General features: G+C 37.6%; 2 protein-coding genes across 3 annotated transcripts in view; both read right to left on the bottom strand.

The window, feature by feature from the left end:
* Positions 1–2933: 2933 nt before the first annotated feature.
* LOC308617711 (protein C3orf33) lies at positions 2934–20883 on the bottom strand. Of its 2 annotated transcripts, none has more exons than XM_081235018.1 (5): positions 20625–20883; positions 18748–18807; positions 11344–11491; positions 6243–6403; positions 2934–3716 (listed from the first exon to the last, which is right to left on the bottom strand). In XM_081235018.1, exons 1-5 carry the CDS (start codon positions 20736–20738, stop codon positions 3315–3317), a joined length of 885 nt encoding a protein of 294 aa, XP_081091144.1. In that variant the 5' UTR covers positions 20739–20883; the 3' UTR covers positions 2934–3314. The 2 variants fall into 2 exon arrangements, with proteins under 2 accessions (XP_081091144.1, XP_081091145.1); XM_081235019.1 differs by having other exon boundaries at positions 20599–20742.
* SLC33A1 (solute carrier family 33 member 1) overlaps positions 11412–25841 on the bottom strand; it is a 43054-nt gene continuing 28624 nt past the window's right edge. Inside the window, exon 7 of the mRNA XM_081235008.1 lies at positions 11412–11491. The gene's annotated coding sequence lies outside the window, so the exon portion shown is untranslated. The remainder of the gene's footprint in view (positions 11492–25841) is intronic.

The raw sequence follows: 25841 nt of genomic DNA on the forward strand, positions 1-25841 counted from the left end.
ATCATATGGTATCACTTATATGTAGAATCTGAAAAAAAAAAAAAAGATACAAATGATGCTGGAGATATCCAGAAGAGGATACAACTCTTGGTACACCATTACCTGCCTGCTTCAGATGCAGTTAACTCTCCTAAAGCAGGTTTTGCAAGTGTACCAGGTTGGTATGAGGTACTGACTGGGATCTTTACCATGCTTGGAGTTACCAGAGATGAGACAGCAAAACTGTTGGGATCAGTGGCCCTAATTTTTCACTGACTCCAGTTTTTAAAAGATGGCATTTCAGGCAGCAGATTCCCCAGGCTTTCCCAGGGGTGGGAAAGGTCAAGCCAATTTAGAAGTTTCCGTGACCAGGAGATGTAAGAGGTCTTGAAGTAAGGAGGAGTTGGGCAGTTAGTTTGTCAGGCAGCAACCATCCCTGCCCTCTCCTATTTACATAGGGGAGAAAGACTTGACATTAGCACTGCACTCTCCTTTCTACAAGACTGAAGGTGCCATGTATCCTGTTTCCACTAAGTTTGGAAATAGTGATTATCTCTTTCCTGACATTTACTAAGCCACTGGACCTCATTTTCCTAAGGAGAAAGAAGCATGATAAAAAGAGGGAAGCAAAAGAGGAAGTGCCTAGTGGTCAGTTTGTGACTACAGGAGTTTCCTATAAGTTGGGCTGACATCATAGAAAGTGGCAGGAATGATCAGGCTTGCTAGTACACCCCCCAACATACACAGTGAGTGGAGTAACTAAGCCCAGTCACCTTCCACAAACAAACTCAAGTGTCCTTCCCATCCCAGATGGTGAGAATCCATCAGTCAAAGGCTGTGGACTAGACTGCCTTGGGAGTCAAGCAGGTGGGGAAAGAAGAGTTAAGAATCTCCCACGCCTGAGGACTATGACAGCGAGCCCTTATGGAGCCCTCACAGAACAGTAATTGTCCCATGTACTAGAGAAGAGCCAGTATTTGTCCATTTGTCTCATGGATGGAACTAACAGAAACACCAACACAACAAACAGAAAGCAACATGCAAGGAGCCCTTAGTTGTCTGTTTTCCTCCTTTGGATGTTGCTGGAATATGCTTTTAGCTGCCAGTAATGACAGTGCTGAATGATATACATATGGGCATAGTTTTCACTCTTCTCCCAAGTTTTGTTCACCATTAATTATGATAAAGCTGGTATTGCTGTCAACATGGTATATATAAGAAGTATGATTGAAAAATGAAAAACAAATAAAACCCCCAAAAGGAAATGTGGATCTAAGACAAAATAGATTTGAAAGGGCCATAAAAATTCAATCTTTTAGAAATACAACAAGAACTAAACTCATTTGATAGAAATATATTTAAAAAGTAAAGGGTTCTAAATACCCAAGATACCAAAAGGAAAAAAGGTCAAGAAGACGGTGGTCATAGACCCTGTTGTTTTGAAGATAAGAGACTAAGTAGTAAATCCTCTATTTGAAAAAGGTAAAGAACCTGGGCTTTAGTCAAAAATTCAGCCTAAAAGGACTTTTCCACTTTTTCAGATGGCCCTGTTATAACCATCTCCAGTGACAAAGATCTAGCCTCTCTGCAATTATCTAGTTCACCTTGCCCTTGGACCATCAAACAAACTGGTCTAATCAGGGTTCCCTATTATATCTTCAAGGGAAAGATTAGACCAGGTCACCTAGTCCCCAGAAAGACCTGCACCAGCCCCACATTCACACAGCTTAACTGGAAAGACAAAAATGCACTGGCTGAGCTGGTAGAGGCCATCAGTGATAACTGTGATGAGATCTGACATCATTCTGAGGCAAACCAAGAAAAAAAAAAAAAAAGGCTCAAGAGCTTGCCACAAAACTAGTTTAACATCCCTAAATAAAAATCTTGTTAAAATCTCTAAATAAAAATAAAACATTCTCTTAAAACAAAACAAAAAGCTATTGAGGCATTAGACCCAGGGAATAAAAACTACCACATAACTTCCTAATCCTACCCCAAAGACGATGAAATAAAGTCACACACACAAAAAGTATCTTTGGAAGATTTGAGACCTCACTAAAAATTAATGTTGTTTAATTAGAAAATGTTGAGAAATCTACTTTGCTATGTTTTAAACAGGAAAGCAGCAGTTTCCTGTTTTAATCAGGTAGCAGCAGTAAACTTTTCATTCTGTATTACTGATTCTGACAGGAGTCAACTATTTAGACCAGATGATACCTCTGACTTTGGTCAGTATCACAAATCATTAAGAAAAACTTCTGGAGGGACTTCCCTGATGGTCCAGTGGTAAAGAATCTGCCTTCCAATGCAGGGGACACACGTTCAATCCCTGGTCAGGGAACTAAGATCCCACATGCTGCAAGGGAACTAAGCCCACGTACCACAACTACTGAGCCCGCGCACCTCAACTAGAAAGAAGCCTGCACACTGCAAGAAAGAGTCCATGTGCTGCAACTAAGACCCGACGCAGCCATAAATTAATTAATTAATTAATTAATTAATTAAAATAAAATAATTATAAAAAAAGAAAAACTTCTGGAGACATTGTGGGTGGATTATTGCTGGTGTTGTGAAAGAAGCTTATACTGTCAGGAGGATTTTAGCAGCAAGTATGTGTGTATATCACATCCTCAAACCAACTAAACCTGGCTTTAAAAATAAAGAAATTTACTATCTCACGTAATAAGAAACTGGGAGGCAAGAGAGTTCAAGCCCTTAGGGGCTCGACAATGTCAGAAGGCATCCCTATTCTTTTTATCCTGTGTGCTGCCATCCTCGGCTCATTCATGATTTTGTCCTCAGGATTATCCCCCTCATCTAACAACAGGTAGAAATAAGCCACTCTTTACTAGTAGAAAATGGTCTAAGTGACCTTCTCTTGTAGCTCTGCCTCAAATTCACAAGCAGTTATAAAGCAGTGGAGAGAAAAGAGCAGCCTCAGACGTGATGCATAAAGAGTCCCTTTATTATAAGTAATCAAAAGTAAACAAATACTCTCCTTAAACAAAAGTTAAATGTGGCTGCCCAAAATGACTAAAATAATACAATGGCCAATAGTTAAACTCCCTCTTCTTATATTATCACTACATGTATATCGCCCTCAACCTGATAACTTTTTATAGAGCGTTTCATTTTTCCTAAAAGGATATTACATTAATCACAATTTATTTAAATTATTCTGCTATTACATTTATAAGAATCATCTCTTAAATATTTAAATACATTAGAATGCAACTTTGATCATTTGGGGGAATTTCCCATTCCAACTCAATGAAAAATATCCATTATATTTTATTCTTTTTGGAGTAGGTCACCTCCAGATCTCTTGGAATATTTCATCCTTTTCTACGAAAGTGTATGCGACTCAGAAGTTCTCTGAACTTCAGTATTAAGGAGTAGTTATTCATGTTTTCTTTCCATGTTTCATAAGTCCTTCTAAATTTGTCATAATAACTTTCTTTTTTCAAGTTGAAATCTGATCCAATTTTTTTAAAATAACTGTCTTTTTTCCATATTTCTCTCCAGGAGCCTTTGAATTTTTCCAAATAACTTTCTTGTTCAGATTCTTCCTTCCATATTCCTTCTCCTTTTTTTAAGGCTATTAATTCAGCTTTAAGTAAGTTTCTGTGAATTCTCCAATAGATTTCAGAATCATAATTTAGCCCTTTAACGAGAACAGTTTTGCCAAGGCCTCTTCTCAAAATTTCTTCATTCAGACTCACACTAAAAAATCTACCCTTGAATAAAGAAATAACACAAGCCAATTATTTAATAAAGTTACTAGCATATCTATAACACTTTATTTACTTTAACATCAGTCATTCTGCAACTTGAGTCCTCCAAATAAAAGTCAAAAATATAAATGCAAAAGGGTCCTTAAGAGCTTAAAACAGTTAATGCTAAATCCAAGAATTTCATTACTAGAAGAGACCATTGCTCAAAGACAATTCACTCTTTTATAACATATAGTTCTCCACGGGCTCACTGGTCTCCTACCCAAAAATGTGCAGAAGCAATAAAGCACAAAAAGGGTTTTTTGGTTTTATTGTTGTCGTTTGGAGGGGAAATGGAGCACACACCAGATAGGTAAAATGACAGGAGGCCACAGCAAAAGAGAAACTAAAGAAAAGTAACGAAACTAAAAAGTAGACAAACGCAAAATGAAATGAATCATCACTGAACTGTTAATTTAGGTTCAGAATTCCAGTGTTGAGGAAGGCACTGGCATGTAAATACATTTTTAAAAGATGTCCCATAAAATAATGAACATAAAAATAGTCCTGGCCCTTGAATCTTCACCCTTCAGGAAATTTCATTCATACCTCACTGCCTAATGAAACCAGATAAATGGGATTTTTTTTTCTCGCTAATTTACAGTGTAAAGGAGATCCTGCTTAGCAAGATTAATTTTAACAAAGTATTAGTAATTTTATAGCTTCATTAGACAAGTAATTCACAGTTAAATTTTTTTAATGTGAAAACTAAAAGTTTAAAGTAGGAAACATTTTCTAAGACTATATAAAGGAATAAAGTAACCTTTCGTTCCTTTAAATGCAGTAACTTTTGGTACATGATGATAAGTGGCTAAGAAATACAGTTTTAAAGGGATTATCATATTTGTTTTAAATTTAATGAGCTGAACCAAAATAAAAATAATTAAAATTCAGCCTCACACTACAGTAAAATTCAACAGAAGTAAATTACCAAAATATGCATAAAGCATAATTTGGTCACCTTCTAGGAAAGAGTATAAGGTAAAGACAGATAAAGTGAAGTGTGGGCTCAGGAGCCAGGAAGAGCTGGGCTTGAATACCTGTTCTTTCACTTGGTTACCCAGAGTCCCCCCTGTAAATGAGAATAAAATGATTCCAGGGCTTCCCTGGTGGCGCAGTGGTTGAGAGTCCGCCCGCCGATGCAGGGGACACGGGTTCGAGCCCTGGTCTGGGAAGATCCCACATGCCGCGGAGCGGTTAGGCCCGTGAGCCATGGCCGCTGAGTCTGCGCTTCCGGAGCCTGTGCTCCGCAACGGGAAAGGCCACAACAGTGAGAGGCCCGCGTACCGCAAGAAAAAAAAAAAAAAAAAAAAAGATTCCATAGAGGGGTTTTGAGGATAAATAATACATACTCCTCAATTGAAAAGACAAGTTAATATTTTTGTAAGGCCTTTGGGATCTTTTATATACTTTTGTATTATCAACTTAGTCAAGTGTAAGATGCTTCAACCAATCGGTATTGGATAATTCTTATTTTGAAAGAACTGAATGTGATCTGGACATGCAAAAATTAATGGATTTCATTAGGTGTTCTATTAATAATTCAAAAAGCTTTTAATAATTAAAATGGTTACAATTCTAATCACTTTAATGTGAGGTTATTTTTCTCTTCAGATTATTCTTGTTTGTTATATAATAAGGAACTTTAAAAATAAGAAAAATTACCCTTAATCCTGTTATAATAACATTTCAACTATTTTATTTTTCCATGTTCTTTTTTCAGTAATTGTCCACCAAAAGAAATTTGGAAGAAGGCACATCGAAGGACTCAAGACAGTGACAGGGCAACAGTAATGAAGCTCTAAGGCATCCGCAGTTACAGAATGGCTAACAGCCAGTCATAAAGGTAAGGAAACTCTGAGGCAATGTCTTCAGATGACTGACTGCTGATCATGAATAGTATTTAAATAGGTTCAATTTAAATATGCCCAGTAGTATTAAATATGCTCAATGTTTTTAGAGTTCAAAGACTTATATGTTAAGGCATACCTATCTACAAGGTATTGGACCAGAATGAGCAATATTTACCTTCAGAAAACACCCTTGCTCTTTGCAATTTCCAGTTGACAAGTTGCACTCAACAAGTGGTTTATAATAACAAGTGTGATATAATGTCCATAAATAAATGTATAAGATACTCCTTAAACTGGCATAACAAGTGTGATATAATGTCCATAAATAAATGTATAAGATACTCCTTAAACTGGCAATGTCCAGAGTCAATAATAATTCAAAGTTTTTTTACTTTTTCTTAATTTTCTATTTTTTCTATAATAAACATATAAACATAATTTTTTCTATAATAAACAAATTTTATAGCAATATTTATATATGAAACATCTAGTTCTCTATACATAATCACTGTGAGTAGTACTTTAAAAAGACAAAAAAATTCAGTCTCATTATATATTCAAGGTTCTGATTAATGACGAGTTTATGCATTAAATAATAAGAATAAAATATTGCTAGTTATTTCTTCACACTACTTACCTTATTCACTAAAAGGTAGCAAAAGAGTGCTGAATTCTCCTTTCCAAGAAGTTGGAACCATACTACTTGGGAAGGTTTTAGCTCTTTTTGTAACCACACCTTCCCAGTTTCAGTGAGTTCTACTCCAGCCAACTTAACCAGCAAAGCACCACACGGCTCTTCTAAAAGGGTTAGGTAGAAGAGAGTTTTAGCTTTAATACCACGTTGCAAAAGCAAATTCCAAAGTCATTTGGGCTCCAAAAAACAACTGGATATATTATGTTTATTTATAAATACCCAGACTCTCTAGATATAGATCCATTCATTTCTATAGTCAACTTGTCTTTTAAAACAATACAAGTATGTAACAGATGGAAATTTCAAAAACTCATTTCAGTAAGCACCAGAACAGGATGTGGGGTTTAACCAATTTACCTTTTTTTAAAAAATCTGCCAGATTTATTTCTCTGCACACATACACGTAATGCTACAAGATATGTCGTTCAATAATATAAGCTCCTACGACCAATAGGACTGTATAAACTGCGTTTTCACTTAATGTACTGAGGATATTTTCCCATCTCAATAAATATTGATTAATATCAACATTATTGTTTTTATATACATTTTACAAAACTGACTTCCAGACAGTATTTTATCAATTTATTATCCAAGTAACATAGTGATAAGAAAGTCTGGGCAAACTCTTGATAAAATTTTAACCAATTGAACTTTAATAACAGGATTTTATTGCAGAAAAAGTTTATAACTTTCCATAAAGGATAATGGCTGACAAAAAAAAATCTTAATGACTTTTTTTTGAAAGAAATTATACATTTAACATATGTTAAACTCTTATACAAGTAGCTGAAAGTATAAAGTTAAGTTCATTTAATTGCTAGGGAAAAAGTAATACTTGAGTTCAGGAAGATATCCTAGAAGCTTGCCACAATATTATTTGATGATAGAAAAACATTTTCTTTAGGGCATGGGCTCTTGAAACCTGTCCTAGAGTTTCAGTTAGAGAAGTATCAAAAGGTGTAAGTAGGATTATGTCCTTAGAAAAATCTGTGACACAGTAAATACACAAATTAGATTAAGGCAGAACATATAATAAAGACTAGATGAATTCAAATCATTGGTACATAATGAGTTAAGGGAAGCCTGAAGATTCTGAGGTGTCTCTTCAATCCTTTAATGATGCCATCAACACCAGCTATCTTCCAATAAAACACCCTCTAGTCTTTAAGACCAAAATTTTGGGGACCAAAAACATGAATCTAAGTCAACACTATCAACCTTAAGTATTAATGTCCTAATTCTTCACTTCACAAAAGGTCACTGGGATTCCTTTAAAATTAGCAATTCCCCACTAAGCATTTAAAATATGATGCGCCCAATAAAAATTTAAAAATAAATCTTCCAAGAACTAATCTACTGAATAAGGTTAGTTATATCCATCATATATTTTTGCCCAAACAGTTGAGGTTTTCTTGAAAAAGGAGATGCCACTTTTAATGCTTATGATGTCTAATTTTAGCTTTGAGTGAATCCCTCTATCTTACCAGCTCTTCAACAAATCTTTCATGCACATATTTTAAAAAAGCCTATTTCATACTGGGTTGGATGACACAGATGATTCCAAAGGTTATAAGGGGGCAGCAACATGGGCTCCAGTGGAAGAGCCCAAGAGCAGGACTTGGGTTTTGCAGAATGAACAGAGAGGCAGGAGGAGGAGTAGGAAGTGAGTATGTCAAGTAAGGGAAAGACCATGGGCACCTGGAAAAAACTGCAGACATAAGATGAATACGGAAGCAAATCACCACTAAGGAGTTTGTTATATTTCTGTTCCATCAGATGGGTTGGAAACTTCATGACTAAATATTCTTAAGGTTTTTATAAAGATAGTACATGATAGAAAAACAACTGATTTATACCCTCAATTTAGAAAACATTACAAGTAAATTCATGACAATGGACAATTTCACAAGACAAGAGTATCACATACGTCAAAAAGATTACTTTTTACCATCCGAGATAGGAGAAGCTTTGAGTAATATCCTCACTAGACTGCAGGTTTTGTGACTACTGTAGGATCACATCCATTGTTTGCCACTATATACTGAGACTGTGACAAAACAGCAGGCATTCAGTAAACATTTATTGAAGAAATGAAGTGTCCTAAGAGTTCCGCTTCATAAAAATTTTCAGCTTTGTGTGTGTTTGCCTCCTCATCATACACACCAAAGATAAGATCATAGAAGGAAGGGATATCACAGAATAGTCATGAGGAAGGAGTCTTGGAAATATTATAATTCTCTTCTTTGATGGTGGTGGAAACCATAAGCCAAAACTAGAAATAGAACACAAGCTCTCCACGCCAATACACATTCTACTACACTACACAGACTCTACTCTGATGTAGTTTTCTGAGCTAAATCTTTTTGGTTAGAATGGCCTTAATTTGGGGAGCCTGAATCCTAGCCCTCCTTACAATAAAATCAAAAGTCCATCCCTGGGACTTCCCTGGTGGCACAGTGGTTAAGAATCCGCCTGCCAATGCAGGGGACACGGGTTCGATCCCTGGCCCAGGAAGATCGCACATGCCGCAGAGCAACTAAGCCCGTGCGCCATAACTACTGAGCCTGCGCACCACAACTACTGAAGCCCACACTCCCCAGAGCCCACGTGCTGCAACTATTGAGCCCACGTACCACAACTACTGAAGCCCACATGCCCTAGGGCCCATGTGCCACAACTACTGAGCCCATGTGCTGCAACTACTGAAGCCCGCGCACCTAGAGCCTGTGCTCCGCAACAAGAGAAGCCACCGCAATGAGAAGCCCGCATACCGCAATGAAGAGTAGCCCCTGCTCGCCACAACTAAAGAAAGCCTGCGTGCAGCAACAAAGACCAACACAGCCAAAACAATAAATTAATTAAAAAATTTTAAAAAAAATTTTTAAAAAGTCCATCTGTATCCTACAGGCCAGGTAGTAAAAATAGTGAAAGGAACATAAGGAGCTTTCAATTAACAGCTATTTTTAAATGAAAAAGATTATGCTTTTTATTATATCTCATTATATCATTATATATCTCATTATATCATTCAAAATAGTGCTTGGAAAGCAACCTTCTAGTTCTACAACCATTTTATAAGTAAATAGGTTTAACTAATGAAAATGCAAAATGATCTTTTTAACACCAACAATTTATGTCAGTTACAAAAAGTATTAATACTACCGTTACATTTGTACTGGTTATCATCTGTTGGGACGAATAAGACATGTCTGTTTCTTTAACTTTTGCATTTCTATACATAAAGTTGTGGACTGGGTAGCAGAAAATCTGTTTTCTACCTTTGATTTTATCAACTGTTAGGTAGATGGCTTCATACATGGCCTTTAACTTCTATAGAAAATATTTAAATAAGTGGGGGAGAAAAGTAAGTTTCCTTTCAGCTCTAAAATTTTGATTGTTTGTACCAACCTGATAAAACATTTTTATTTGATGTGAAACCCATTAATAACAATAACAATATGTGTAGCAATAACAATAACAATATGTGTAGCAATTAGAGTGCTGTGGCACTGCTTGACTTCCGGGGCAGATTCCCACTGAATACCATCCCTGGAGTTGTGCGATGTACAGCCTGGACAATCACAAGTGATGACCTTGCTGTCTAAGCACTAAAGAATCATCACTATTTCAGACAGGAGAGATTTAAATTACTGTAGCATTATTACAACAACTGAGAGGGTAGAGGACTTATGAAGTATAAACCATGCTTAGAGCTGAAACGGCCATTAAATGGCCATTAAATGGCCAAATAAACATCTCAGGTACCTTTCTTTAGGGAACAATACGGTTTGATTTGTTAAAGAAGTCAATCATGTCAGGTATGTTTGGGGAAAAAAAATTAATCTTATTCCCCTGCAGCCCTATCTAATTGAACAGAGTGATATTCATTCATCTGAGGCTAAAGAAATAAGAATTCCTTTCTTCAAAACAGTAAAATAATATTAAGAAGATCTTTAAATATAACTCAGTTAATTCATTTGACAAATTTTGCCAAGTCTCTGTTGGCTAACAATTATTTTTCTAGGGACTGTGAATAATGAGATAGATAAGAAAAGTTCCCTGCCCACCAGGGGCTCACAGTTTAATAGAAGGATATAAACCTAGATACATAATTACAGGAAAATGTGTTTCAGTACTTTAATTGTAGTGTGTATAAATTGCTTGGGGGATAGGAAAGAAAGAGGCTAATTCTGCTTGGGAGTTAAGGAGAGCTTCACAGAAGAGCTGACATTTGAGCTAGATCCTAAAGAATCCACAGGAGCCAAGTCACTCTGGGCAAAGAACTATGCCCAGGGCATGAGAACACATGGAAGCAGCAGGCATGTCTGTGTGGCTGGGGGCTTTGCCATGAAGCAGGGAGAAATGGGAATTGCAGCAGCAAAGCTATGGACTCTGCCCAGCTCTCCAGCCTCCTTTGGTGTCTCTTGTCCCCTTCTTCCCTATGCCCCAGCCAGACGAGCCTTCATGTGCTTACCAAAAGAGGCAACTCATCCCTGCGTATATTCTTCCTAGCCAGCCCCCTCCCATTCTTCGGGTATCTGATTAAATAGCAACTCCTCAGTGAGGCCTTCTCTGACCACTATATATGTAGGTTCGCCCTTCATACAACCTCCAATAATTCTCATCCTATACCCTGATCCTCTTCTTCATAGCTCTTAGGACAATTTCTCATTTGTCTGTTGCCCATCTTCCACCTGTACTATAAGCTCCAAGGGGTAGAGTGGTCTTGTTTATTTCACTCCGCACGTACAGCTAGCGTAGGACCTAGAACATAACATGTGATCAATATTTGTGGAATAAATGCTTGAATGCCTGAATGAACCACTGAGTGGTTGAATGAGAAAAGGAGGGAAGGAAGAAAAGAAATCTAGAGCCAAATTCAATAGTTCCTGTATGTAAGTCAAGAATTTGGACATTCCCTCATAGACAATGGAGCGTTACTAAAAATTAAAATGACTTTTTTTGGCTATTTTTAAAATAACTTCTAATAAAGGAACATTAAAATAGTTATTTAGTGTTATTATTTTTGCACCTTACTTACTTCTCCATGAAGATGTAATAGGTAAAGTAATGGGAATATGTTCAATCTCTAAACCATTCTCAGTTATTCGGCGTAGTCGTCCTCGTAGTTTAACATTCCTTCTTATAAATTCTACTGGAATATCTGAAGAACTTGTGAATTTTGATGTCTGTTGATTTACAAGGAGAAAAATATAACATTTTATTACCATTTTCATATTAAAATTAAGCATGTCAAATTCTCTAAACATTTTAAAGAAGATATAACCACTGAAAATTTTTAATTTGGTTCTTAATTTTATATTAAAATTTTAATAAGATTTAACAGAAAGTGTTTATGGGAACATTATTTAGAAATCTATAGTCATTATTTTACTATTTCAAGCTACTATACAGAGAACATTAAACAGACTCCTAACTTCTAAAAGCTTACATCCTCGAAATATGACACAATCCATCAAAAAGCAGTGAGTCTGAACATGGCACCACACAAATCTGACTAAATAGTCACTATCCTATACTATAGATGTACCATCTATTCATGCAGGCACTGCTGGGAGAACCTAACCAAAACTGAGGCAAGTTAAATTTGACTACTAATCAACAAGGTTTTTTTCCTTATTTTTTATCTCATAGGAGAAAAAGGCCCCTCCTAAAAGGCCAACATTAGGAATTTATTTAAATACCTAACACCTTGGAGTTAGTCAACATTTTATACCTGTGTCTTCCATATTAACAGTACTATAGAGAAAAGTTTAATTCATAATCATGGCTGGGTGAGAGCCTCATACAGGCAGAAGGATAAATGAGTACCCCACTTCCTAAGATAGTACAGTTGGTCTAAACATTAAAAAAAATTGTTTCAAACAAGAAAAATATTGTAGCAGACAAATCCAGAATGTGGAACGTTAAAAATGGGATAAATGACTTGGTTACTCTAACAAATCAATGGCGTAAAGGGGAAAAAATGGGGGTGGGGTTCTAGACTGTTATAAAGTAAATGAGTCATAAGAGATATAACAAACAAACGCAATATATGGACCATTTGAATCCTGATTTGAACAGATCATCTATTGAAAAAAGACACCACTGAGACAATCAAGGAACTCTTAATATGGTCTGGGTATTAGATGATGCTAAGGGGTTATTAATTATCTTAGATGTGATAATGTTCTAAGACACACGGACACTGTGAGTCTCCTGATGCGGCACAACAGGAAGCAGTATACACCGTCACCTTCTTGTTCACACTAAATCTACCAAGGAAACACAAATCTAGACTGTGGGACATTCTCTAAGACAAGTGGCTTGGGCTCTTCAAAAATGGCAGTGTCATGACAGACAAAAATTAACATAAAGTGGGATAAAAGTCTAGATTAAAGGAGACTAAAGAGACATGACAACTAAATACAGTGTGTGATCCTGGACTGAACCTTAGACTGGGAAAAAAAACAGCTTCAAAGGATATTTTCAGAAGATAAATATGAATATGAACTGAATTTTAGATATTACTGCAAAAATGTTAAATTTATTAGCTGTGATATTAATGTGACTATGTAGGAAAATATCCCTGCTCTTAGGAAGTACACTATGAAGTCCTTATGGGACAAGTTCCATCATGTCTGCAACTTGCTTTCAAATGGTTTCACTGAGGGAGAGAGAGAAAGCACAACCATGGCAAAATGTTAACAACTGGTGAGTCTAGATAAAAAGGAGGTGACTGCTTTTTCTGGAGAAAACACTGTGAGGAAAAAGATTCTGAAGGTATGTATTGTCAGCATTCATTCAAGAATGTGGAATATGCAGAACATAAACAAAAGGGAAGAGAAATCCTAAATCAAACACACATGAAAAGTTTGAGTGAGTCACCTGACAGAAGTTGTCTATGAAAAGTTTATGGGAAAGACAGAGAAATGTGGGCTAAACATCCACATAGATGGCTCCCAGTATGGCTCTGTGACATCCCTAGGGTAGCACCGATGAGTTAACGTCAATGGGAGGGGCACACTAGGAGTAAGCCACAGGGCTCTGACCTGGATCCTCTCCTGTTTAATATGATCACCAGTGACTTGAATGAGAGCATAAGGATCGAACATCAGCAGGTCTGATGCTTGGAAGGGTATGAATACTAAGTCGGAGTTAGTATTTAAAAAGATCCTGACAGGGCTTCCCTGGCGGCGCAGTGGTTGAGAGTCCACCTGCCGATGCAGGGGACGCGGGTTCGTGCCCCGGTCCGGGAAGATCCCACATGCTGCGGAGCGGCTGGGCCCGTGAGCCATGGCCGCTGAGCCTGTGCGTCCGGAGCCTGTGCTCCGCAACGGGAGCGGCCACAACAGTGAGAGGGCCGCGTACCGCAAAAAAAAAAAAAAAAAAAAAAGATCCTGACAATTAGAATGAATGGCTGCAACATAAAAGTCTGCCCCTGTATCCTCCCAAACTAAAGGATAGAAGAGAATAAAGTAGCATATATGGAAAAGATTTACAGGTTTTAGTTAATTGTGAACTCAAAATGAGTGAAAATGTGACAAGGCTGCCAAAAACAAAAAGTGCAAACTCCCTCTCCTCTTTGCCCAGCAACCCCACCACTCCCCTCTGCAAAGTTCCACCCAAAGCAACATATTAGAAGCAGGATCCAGAACAAGAGAGATGAGGGAGAGAATACTCTAAATCAGGCTCTAAGTGGAATCTATCAGGCTGTTCTGGGTGTCATATTTCATAAAAGACTTCATCGAACTGGAACAAAGCCAGAAGAGGAGAAAAAAGATGGTAAAGAGCCTGGAAACTACATCAGATGAGAAAAACAAGAGTATTTTGCCCAAGGAAGGCAAGACTTAGAAGGAGTAGAGAGGGACATTAAAGATGTCTTCAACTACTACAGGTCCATCCTTTAAATTCTGAGGTGTTTTCATTAAAGGATACACATAAAAGGGCAAAAGTGTGCCTTGATGCTTGGAGTTTTGGAAGTTATTAAGAGCTAGAGGAGGAAACGGAAAAACGTAGAACCCAAAGTTCTACTGTCACGAAGCTCACAGTCTATGTGAAGGACATCTAAAGGCAGATGCCACTGCATCTACCTCATGATGGGAGGAATCCAATAATCCCTCAACAGCCAAAAGTTCAGTGCAGCATTTCTGTGACACAGAAGGCACCATCTGGAAGAGGAAAAGACAATATGCATAAAACAAGAATACAACTATAGAGCAACACATGAATAGGTTTAATATAAAGTGTAAGTGCTAAAGGGTCAAAATGGAAAGGATAGGAACACCTGAGGAAGACATCTTTCAACAAAAAAATCCTGAGTTTGTGATAAACACAGCCTGCTCTCCGGAGCAGGCAGAAAGATGATCCTACTAACAAGGGTGCTATGCCCAAGCTTCAGAGGGTGAAGGGCGTGTCCTAAAGGCAAACAGACAAAAGCTGGAAGCATCGGAGTGAAGAGAAAATAAGGGTTTTAAATTCAGGAAGACGTCATATGAAATCCAGTTCTGCCATGTACTAGCCGGATGATCTTGTCAGAGTTATTTCTCTGAACATCCATCTCCTCATCTATAGAAGTTAGGCATAAGAATACCTCTATCACAGAATTATTTTACCTATTAAATGAAATTATATATATAAAGGGCTCAGCACAGTACCAAACTTAATAATCTTTTTTATTTTTTAAATACGAAATTTGGAATTGTCAATCTGTAACTGAAAGAATATGAGAAACTGATAAACTCTCAGAGGGAAGAGGAAGGAGAGAAAAACAGCAATCCCAAAAGAAAGCTGGAGAGGAATTATCAAGGCTCCTTGTGGCAAGATATCAATGCAACATCCATTCCCAAACCCATTCTCCCTTGAGAACATACTCTGTATGGGGTGGAAAAGCTAAATGGCCACTTGCCCAGCCTACTTGCCCCAGCTAGAGGTGGCCATGTGACAAAAGGATGTGAGCAAAGGTCTACAGAGGGCTTCCGGGAACGTTTTTGCTTTTTGCATAAAAGGAAAAGATGCGGTTGGCACCTTCCTTCCTTTTTTCTCTCCTCCTGCCTTGAGCAGCCTGCTATAGCAGCCATCTGTGCCATGAGGAAAGGCAAGGAAAATCAGACAGACCTAAATTCTATGTTACTGAGCTGGGAAAGCAATGCTAGCAGTCTCTAACCTCCAAACTTCTTGTGACATGATAAAAATCAGCTTTTTAATTGGTTAAGCCATGCTGATTGGGGTTTCTCTTATTTCTAGCTAAACGTCTCCAACTGTTCTATAACATAGTTTTTTATCCCCTAATGTTCCAATGTTCTTTTTCTCTTCCTTAGTCTGCTCTTCCCATCACTATTATCAAAAACCATAAAATCTAAGAAAAAGAGACCAAACTTAAGTCTAAAATAAATAACCTCATAACTATATATATATATATATATATATATATATATATATATATATATATATATCATTGAATAATTTGCATAAGTCAATGACGTACCTAACATAAGCAGGATTAGGACATGAAAGTCAATGAGAAAAAAAAAAGCATGAAAGTCAGTGAGAATAAAAGTGAACATAATAAACAGTAACACTCTGCTTTTAATATTACCAAAGTGAAGTACTGAACTATATACTAAAAATAACGAAAAACTTACAATGATCTCTAATTGATTCATGTGTTTTTTTAAGGGCTAACAAGAGAAATGATCCCTCAGCACTATTTTCCCCTTAACTCTTAATCAGATAATTTAATATTTTGGCAATTTTGGAAACTTCAGAATACAGATATGTCATGGAATGTAGAGATATAAGAAAATGAAAAAAGTAGAACGAAAATAACTAAAGTTTCAAAAGTTCCATTCTAGAAGAATATACATAGGCTAAAAATGAATGACTTACAAAATCATGGAGGTGTTATAAGAAAGAGCCTATTAAATATAAGGTTAAAAATGAGTTCAAGCCCCTCCACCCCAAAAAAGACAGCCACTTCAATAAACGGTGTTGGGAAAACCGGACAGCTACATGTCAAAGAATGAAACTGGACTACACTCTATGCACAAAAATAAATTCCAAATGGATTAAAGACTTAAACGTAAGGCCTGAAACCATAAACCTTCTAGAATAAAACACAGGCAGTATGCTCTTTGCCATCAGTCTTATTAGTACTTTTTGGATATGCCTCCTCAGGCAAAGGAAACAAAAGTGAAAATAAACAAATGAGACATCAAACTAAAAAGCTTTTGCACAGTGAAGGAAACTGTCAACAAAACAAATAGGCAGCCTACTGAATGGGAGAAGATATTTACAAATGATATATCCAATAAGAGCTTAATTTCCAAAATATACACAGCAGTTATACAATTCAGCATCAAAAAAACCAAACAACCCAATTAAAATATGGGCAGAAGACCTAAAGATACATTTTTCCAAAGAAGGTATACAGATGGTCAACAGGCACTTGAAAAGATGCTCAACATCACTAATCATCAGGGAAATGCAAATCAAAACCACAATGAGATATCACCTCACACTTGTCCGAATGGCTATTATCAAATAACAAGTGTTGGTAAGGATGTGGAGAAAAGGGAACCCGCATGAACTGTTGGTGGGAATGTAAATTGGTGCTGCCACTATGCAGAACAGTATGGAGGTTCCTCAAAAAATTAAAAATACAACTACCATATGATCGAGCAATTCCACTCCTGGGTATTTGTCCAAAGAAAATGAAAACACTAATTTGAAAAGATATATGTACCCACATGTTCACTGCAGCATCATTTACAGTGGCCAAGATATGGAAGCAACCTAAATGCCTATCGATAGATGAATGGATAAAGAAGATGTGGTATGTATATATACAATGGAATATTACTCAGCCATAAAAAAGAATGGAATCTTGCCACTTGCAACAACATGGATGGACCTAGAGGGTATTATGCTAAATGAATAAGTCAGACAGAGAAAGACAAATACTGTATGATTTCACTTATACGTGGACTCTGAAAAATAAATGAGCAAGTGCAACAAAACAGAAACACAGTCATACATACAGAGAACAAACAGGTGGTTGCCAGAGGGGAGGGGAGTGAGGGAAGGAAAGAAATAGGTAAGGGAGATAAGACTAGGAGATAAACTTCTAGTTACAAAATAAATGAGTCACAGGTATGAAGTGTACAGCATGGGGAATTTAGTCAGTAATTATGCAATATTTTTGTATGGTGACATAGTAACTAGACTCGTGGTGATCATTTTGAAACGTATTGAAATATCAAATCAGTACGTTGTGTAACAGGAAGTAACATAGTGTTGTAGGTCAATTTTACTTCAAAAACAAACTCAAAGAAAAAGAGATCAGATTTGTGGTTAGGAGAGGTGGGGGTAGGGGAAGGGGGAACTTGGAAGGTACAAACTTCTAGTTATAAGATAAATAAGTACTAGGGATGTAATGTTCAACATGATTAATATAATGAACACTGCTGTAAGTTATCTATGAAAGTGGTTGAGAGAGGAAATTCTAAGACTTCTCAACACAAGGAAAAAAATTTTTTTCTATTTATTTAATTTCATATCTATATGAGATGATGGATGTTCACTAAATTTACTGTGGTGACCATTTCATGAGGTATGTAAGTCAAATCATTATGCTGTACATCTTAAACTTACACTTTCACTGTATGTCAATTACCTCTCAGTTTAAAAAGATGAGTGCAAGGCACTAAAACAAAAAGAAGGGAAAAGAGAGACAAAAGTTTTGAAATTGGTGTCTGGGTGAAAAGGCAACAGTTGGAAAAGATATAGTATGATAAAGTAATGGGGTGTAGTCAATGATAATACAAAACAATATAGAGATAAGTGTAGGAAATAAATATATATAGAAGCAATATATCCATTGCAGTTGGATGACACATGACACTGACACTGAACATGACACTGAAATTACATCCTATGATAACAATAAGGTGTATTAAAAAATACCTGTAAATCTTGAATTATCAAATGGATTTCCACAATGTCTATTATTAATACATTATTGAAAGGGCAAAAAAATACACTAAATGAAAGCATAAATTATTTAGTTCTAAGGGACATAATTCAATGGCGATTTAAATTTAATACCACCATAGGAAACACTTTTGACTGTTTTCAACATCTGAAATGCAAATTTAGTGGCTACACCATTCTAGCAAATTAAATCCTTTTCAGATTCCTCTTTAAGCAGGAAGAAAAATGATTATGGAAATACAGGCTGTGCAATTACTTTCCATAAAATCCTGTGGATGTGTTACTTTTAAACCAACATCTTAAAATATGTTCATTGTTCTAAAATACTATTTAAAAGCTTCTAATATGAATAACAAAATGATACACTGCTTGAGATATCATCTGTCTCGTTTGAAGTGAGAAAAATTAACTGTCTGGTGCTTATCGTAATGTCTTCTTCATTTTTTTAACTTACCAGTCGAACACTTCTTAGAAGTAACATTACTCCAGCTATGGCCATTACGGTGCTGATGTTCTTCAAAAAGAGATTTAATGATTAATCCTAATTATTATTCACAATAGTGAAAGTACTAATTAGAAGGCAGAAAAAAAAATCCTCTCTGTACCTAACTGCCCAAATAAGGCATATCCTTCAACTAAAGGTTCACTTCTTCCAAAAAAGCTAACTGCCCACCTGCCCATTAATCTTCCCTTTTTTCTCCAACCAAACTGGCACACACAGTAATTATATACATAATATGGTACTGCTCTCTATTGACTGTATTGCTTTAACCATGAGTTCCCTGAATGCATGAATTAGTCTAATACTTCTTCTGCAAGGCCCACAGGAACTCCATAACCCTGAGTCTGCAGGCAGAATTTAAGTATCTGGTAGAAAACTTTATCACCAAAACCTTAAAATATAGCACTTGGGAAATACATGTTGCAAACAGTTGGGAAAAACTTAGCGATGCCTTTAAAGTGCTTCGTTTAAACTGAAACAGACCTAAAGGAGTTTAATTAATTAATAAGGATCCTGTAATTCCCTCAACAGTGGTAATCTAACATGCTTTCCTTCAATAAATACAACTAAGCATATAAGAGATGAAGTTGAAAATATACACAAGGGTACATTCTGTGATTGGATTATTTGGAATGAACTATCCATGTGCTTGCTAACTTAACACTGTTTCCTCCCCAGTGCTGATGAGGTTATTTTTTAATTTGTAATAACCAATGCATCTCTTCCTGCTTAACTGGAAGAACCAAGGCCTTGTCAATTAACATATATGTGTGTGTATATTCACATATATATATTGCATTAATGCTACAAATATTTATCTAGCACTTACTAAGTGGTATTTACTACTCTAAGGACTGAGCTGCACTGGTGAGTGAAAACAGACATGGTCCTGGCTCTTGTCCTGCTTGGCTGCAAAGTATTTGCAAAGCTGATGATCCTACTCAACTTCCCAGCAGAATTCAACAAAGTTAATCATTCCATCTGAAAACATACTCTTCACTTGGCTTCCAGGACACCTGGTTTTCCTGATTTTCCTCCTCTTCCCTGTCTGTTCCTTCCTAGTCTTTGCTGACCTCCTTTTCACGCCCCAAATTCTAAATGTTAGAGGGGCCCCCAGGTCTCAGATCTAGGGCTTCTTCAGGAGCTTTTCTGACTGGCTCCAAGACGTCATCCAAGCTTTAAATACTACTCAAGGTTTATGCAGCCCATTCTCAAAGTTATATGCCCAGTTCTGATTTCCCTTCAATACATGACTCCTGTCTCCAGTTGCCTAGAACATCTACAGCTACGTTTAGAAGTCTAATGACCATCTTCAAGTTCACACATCTCCATTTAGAGGTCTCACAGGCATCCTCAAGTTCACACGTGCAAAAAGCTCCCTAGATTTCCCTAACAATTAATTTATCCCAACTCCTCTGTATCAGCAATTTCCAACACCATTCACGAAGCAGGCAGCCCTCTTTATTCCTCTCTTTGTTAGAAAGAAAGGAATCACCACAATCCTCTCGTCTAGTCGCCGAAGCCCTCCTCCCCCCCGCCCCCGCCCCCGCCCCCGCCCTTTGTTGGAACTCCAATGGCCTCTCACTGCATTAAAGAAACGAACTCCTCCACTCTCCGCAGGCGTATGGAGTTACGTGCCCTGCTTTGGTCTCTGCCCGGCCCTTCCCAACTGCCCCCGCGGCCCCGCACACGCTGCCCTGACCGGGCGGCCCTCCATGCCTCCCCGGCCCGGCGGGTCCGCTGCCCGGGCCTCCCCAGGACGCGTCTCCCTCAGGCTCGCGCCGCGCAGCCCGCGCCCACCACCTGCCCGGCCGGCGGGTCAGCGGTACCCGGACGAGACGCAGGTGGTCGTCTGCCCATTGCGAGATCCACGCCACCACATTGGGCGCCGCTCGGTCCCGGTCCGGCGGCGGGGTACCGGCGGCCGCGGGCCTCCCCGCCATGTTCCCGGCCTCCCGCGAGCCCGCGCCGCCTCTTTGACCAGGCGACAGGGGGCGCCGCTCTCCGCGAGCGGGCGGACGTGTTCGCGCTCCTCCGGCTGGAGGGGAAGCCGTCCGAGCCGACCGCCGGGTCCCCTTCTCCGCAGCCTAGGAGTGGCCGGGGGCAGGCCTCCCAACCCAGAATGAGATATCTTCACAGTGACGCCAGCATTTATGCAGGGTTTTCCCACAGCGCAGGAGCTCTCTGTGATACGGAGACAGGAGCTGCAGAATTCCTGGCCATGCTGATGGGAGATGATCACTTTCAACTCGCTTAACTCACATCAGTGTGGGTAGCATGTGCCACACAAGAAAGAAAACCGAAGTAGATCATTCCTTACACCTGCTCCCAAATATAACAAGATGCGTATTTCTTATAGTTGAATTGTTGCTTCCTAAGCCAAATATCAGATGCTCTAAATCTTTGAACTGTTAATTGATTAAATGTAGGGAGCTGACATATTCCAAAAATCAATACATGGATATTAACTTATTGCGGTAATCATTTTGCAATATATGCTTATATCAAATCATTATGGTGTACACCTAAAACTAGGAAGTGTTATGTCAATTATATATCAATAGTGTATTTTAAAACAAACAAAAATAAGTCACAGTACAGTGCAAATTATATAATATTTATGTAAAAAAAATTGTGTGTCTGAACCATGAAAAGCTGTGCAAGAAACCTGTAACAGGGATTACCCCTGGGAGGAAGGATTTGGGGGTAGGAATGGGAGGGAGCTTTCACTATCTGCTGGCTCTAATAGAACATTTTGCAAAGACAGAAATGTTCTGTATCTGCACTGTCCAGTTTCATAGGTAATAGCCACATGCGGCTATTGTGTGCTTGAAATGTAGCTAGTGCAACTAAGGAACTGAATTTTTAATTTTATTAATTTTGATTAATTTAAATCATCACAACTGGCTAGTGGCTACCATATTGAACAGTTTTGTTTTACCGTATGCATATATTCCCTTTAAAAGTCAAAATAGAGTATGCTGTATTCTAATAACACATATTATAAGGATTGCTTCAAGGAATGTATTGTCTGAGTACTATAGTCAATGCAAAGTAAATACAATAGCTAACACTTAGATCTTGCTTACTATGTGCCAGGCGCCGTCCTAAATACTTTTCATAATTAACACCTTTGATCCTCATAGCAACTTTATGAAGTAGACACTATTATTAATCTCAGTTTTAAAGAGGAAGTATTTACAGAGTGATTAAGCCAGTAGCCAAGGTCACCAGCCAAAAACTGGTGAGCTGGGACGTAGTGCTGGGATTCAACTCAGCCAGTTGGCTCAGTCTGTGCACTTAACAACACTGACTCCCACAAAGGCAATCAGCTAAATCACATAAATCCTTATAAATTTCCAGTGATGGTACAACCCAAATGATATTGGGGAAAATCCAAAAAAAAGATACACTACAACCAAAATCTTTAATCACTATTTCAAGTAAAAACAAAAGTTCTGTATATTAATTGATTTTGAATAGCTTTAGTTAATAAATGAAAAAATAAGATTACGGGCAATTATGTGCCTAATTCTGCTTCCTTTGCTTTTCCAATGTCCTGTATCTCTTACCTCCTTTCTGCTCCCACTCTCACTGTCCTAGTTGAAAATATCTAGTCTGTTCTCCCTACTTTCCATCCAGTCTTTTTTTCTGTACCCCAGATATCAGCCACCTGGGTGTCTCTAAGACTTCTCAAAAGGTCCTTCTCAATAATATTTCAGCATCATCCCACTAACCATTGATGTGAGAAGTATAGTGCCTGCCCCAGGATTTCTGCAGATTAACCAGCAATTTAACATTCTCCTGGGGTAGCTCCACCAAGGAACCCTGCTCCTTTTTACTGCTGGTGACCTCTGAGAACTCACTGGATATGTTGCTTAGGCGAGTGGAGAGGTAGGCAGAAAAAGGCACACTTAGATTCTCTGCCCATCCCTTAATTTCCCACAATACCATAGACACAAAAACTGTGTCTATAATGACTTTTTGAGGAAAGTTTGATATTAACTAGGTACAATTACATTTAAAAAAATCAACTAGATATTAAAGTGAATGTTCCTGGAATCCAAAGAAAAAGGGGAAAAAAATTGAATGGGACCACTTACAAAAACCCCCCAGTTTCTATCCTTGGCTTCTGAAATCAGGAAGTGAGGTAGCAAAACTCTGAAATGTTTGCCTCCTGGGGTTATCACTACAGTCCTTAGCTCTCATTAAATTTACATGCACTGTTTACTTTCACTTCAGGGCATTAATCTGGCAATTAATTCTATGTAAGGAAATTCTGGCAGATCATTGCAAATTATATACAGACAAAATCTTTAATATATTAATATATATCCCTAATTTTAGCCTTTGCGGTAGAACTATATTTATTTTATTGAGCTCTTCTGTTGGCCAAGAACAGAGATTTACTTTGTCTACCTCAAATAAAAGAAATCAGGAATTCTCTTACTGTGGTTGGTATGTAGATTATGCAGTGAACAGAGACTGTAGAAAAATGTGACAAGATCATGAAGATAATATGGATTTTATCACTTAGGGGAAGCAATTTACTCTAAAAAAGAGTTCATAATTTCTGACTGAATTTTGTAAGAACACTATAATATCTGTAGTGAGGAATATAGACATAGAACTGAGACTAAGAAGAACAATCAGAAGGCTATTGCACAATCCTAGATTGATAAGCACCTCAAAAAATACTATGATATTCACCATGAGGAGTATGAGTTTTGATAACAAAATTCCAACTCATAATTTTTTTTCTTATTTTTATCAGGACTGGAATAATGAAGAAGGTGTACCATTAGATTTTTCTACAGTAATAAATGTTAATTTTTAAAAAGAAAACTATGATCTTCATCCTGCCTTCTCCAGAACTTTGTCCTACAAATTTCCCCCTTTCTCCTTTGCACCCTTAATGGGTTCATTTCCCTGGCTCACTCACTGAACTCAAGAGAATGCTCAAGTCTCAATTCCTTCGGAAAAAAATGTTTGAAAGAAGTCCCTATTTACACTCATACTACCATCTTCTGATTAAAACTGCCTTCTCTTTCAAAGTTGCTCCCCCATCCACATTTCCTACATCATCTACACTCAAAAGTTCATGTCCTTGCTTCCTATAGTATCCAACTGTCCTTGCATTTCACCTTCACAATCACTGGAATCCATTTCCTCTTTAATATTACTATTCTAGTTTGGTCCCTGTCTATTCTGAAGGCCTTTAACTGATCTCTCCTCCAATTTCATTTTATTAGAAATTGGCAAAAAAGAAAAGAAAAACATCACTAATAAACCAATGCTTATAGCCTGCAAAATCTTAGCTTTTGCATTCTCCGACTACATATATACCTTATGATCCATGTATACGTCAATCTCAGTGTGGGCAGTATCTGATTAGCAATTTTAAAAAAATTTGAGGACTGAAAAGAAATGAATTTTTTTTTTTTTTTTTTTTTTTTTTTTTTTTGCGGTACGCGGGCCTCTCACTGTTGTGGCCTCTCCCGTTGCGGAGCACAGGCTCCGGACGCGCAGGCTCAGCGGCCATGGCTCACGGGCCCAGCCGCTCCGCGGCATGTGGGATCTTCCCGGACCGGGGCACGAGCCCGTGTCCCCTGCATCGGCAGGCGGACTCTCAACCACTGCGCCACCAGGGAAGCCCCAAGAAATGAATTTTTAAAAAACACTCTACTTTTGGTGTGGAGAAAAGGGGACCCTCCTACACTGTTGGTAGGAATGTAAATTGGTGCAGCCACTATGGCAAACAGTATGCAGGTTCCTTAAAAAACTAAAAATAGAGCTACCAAGCAATCCCACTCCTGGGCATATATCCAGAGAAAACCATACTTGGAAAAGATACATGCACCCCAATGTTCACTGCAGCACTATTTACAATAGCCAAGGCATGGAAACAACCTAAATGTCCATCGACAGATGAATGGATAAAGAAGTTGTGGTTCATATATATACAATGGAATACGACTCAGCCATAAAAAAGAATGAAATAATGTCACTTGCAGTAACATGGATGGACCTAGAAATAATCATACTAAGTGAGGTAAGTCAGACAGAGAAAGACAAATATCACATATTGCTTATATGTGGAATCTAAAAAAGTTATACAAATGAACTTATTTACAGAACAGAAACAGACTCACAGACTTAGAAAATAAACTTATGGTTACCAAAGGGAAAAGGTGGGTTGGAGGGAGGGATAAATTAGGAGGTTGGGATTAACATATACACACTACTATACACAAGATAGATAATCAACAAGGACCTACTATATAGTACAGGGAACTCTACTCAATACTCTGTAATAACCTATATGGGAAAAGAATCTGAAAAAGAATAGATATATGTATAACTAAATCACTTTACTGTACACCTGAAACTAACACAACATTGTAAATCAACTATACGCCAACATAAAATAAAAATTTTTAAAAACTCAACTTTTTCTTTTATCAGAAGTTATTAACGTAGCAAACAAAAAAGTTCAAAAAACTGTAAAAGTTGAATTTTGAAATGGCTTCACCATTGCTTTTTTCTTTTTAACCCAGAGTTAGTTGTTTTTGCTTTTGTAATAATTTTCATTTCCTGACTTACAGGGTCTGGTTTCTTCCCATATAACTTCCAGTTTTTGCCTCAGCTCATACCTCACTACTGAACTACTAGATTTACAATTTCCTCTACCCACAGGAGTGGAGTTTTTTATTATCACCTTAAGTTGAATTACTTAGATAATTTGCCCCCTTTAGGCTAGGAGAAAATATAAAAGGAAACATCTAATCACTTGAGACTGAACTCTGGCTTCTAAGACACAGGTTTTCATAACCCCAGGCCTCTGACCATAATATAACCAAAAAATGTGAACTAAACAGAATTCAGTTTCAAGAAACATCAGCTAATACATGTCTGTTAAGTTATATTTATCCACATTGTACTGAAAGTACACACAGTCTCTGGAGCAGCGACAGATTTAATTATTACTTTTAATAACCACACTGGTTTCCCATACTCTAATTCTCAATTCTCACCTGTGCTGTGAC

The sequence above is a fragment of the Mesoplodon bidens genome (genome assembly GCF_964165515.1).
Source record: "Mesoplodon bidens genome assembly, chromosome: 5".
NCBI classification, from domain to species: Eukaryota; Metazoa; Chordata; class Mammalia; order Artiodactyla; family Ziphiidae; genus Mesoplodon; species Mesoplodon bidens.

Coding starts and splice junctions, on each gene's coding strand:
- LOC308617711 (XM_081235018.1), bottom strand. CDS start 20,738: ATGGCGGGGAGGCCCGCGGCCGCCGGTACCCCGCCGCCGGACCGGGAC. Junction 18,808..20,624: donor ACCACCTGCGTCTCGTCCGG/GTACCGCTGACC, acceptor CTCTTTTTGAAG/AACATCAGCACCGTAATGGC. Junction 3,717..6,242: donor GCTACCTTTTAGTGAATAAG/GTAAGTAGTGTG, acceptor TCTTTATTCAAG/GGTAGATTTTTTAGTGTGAG.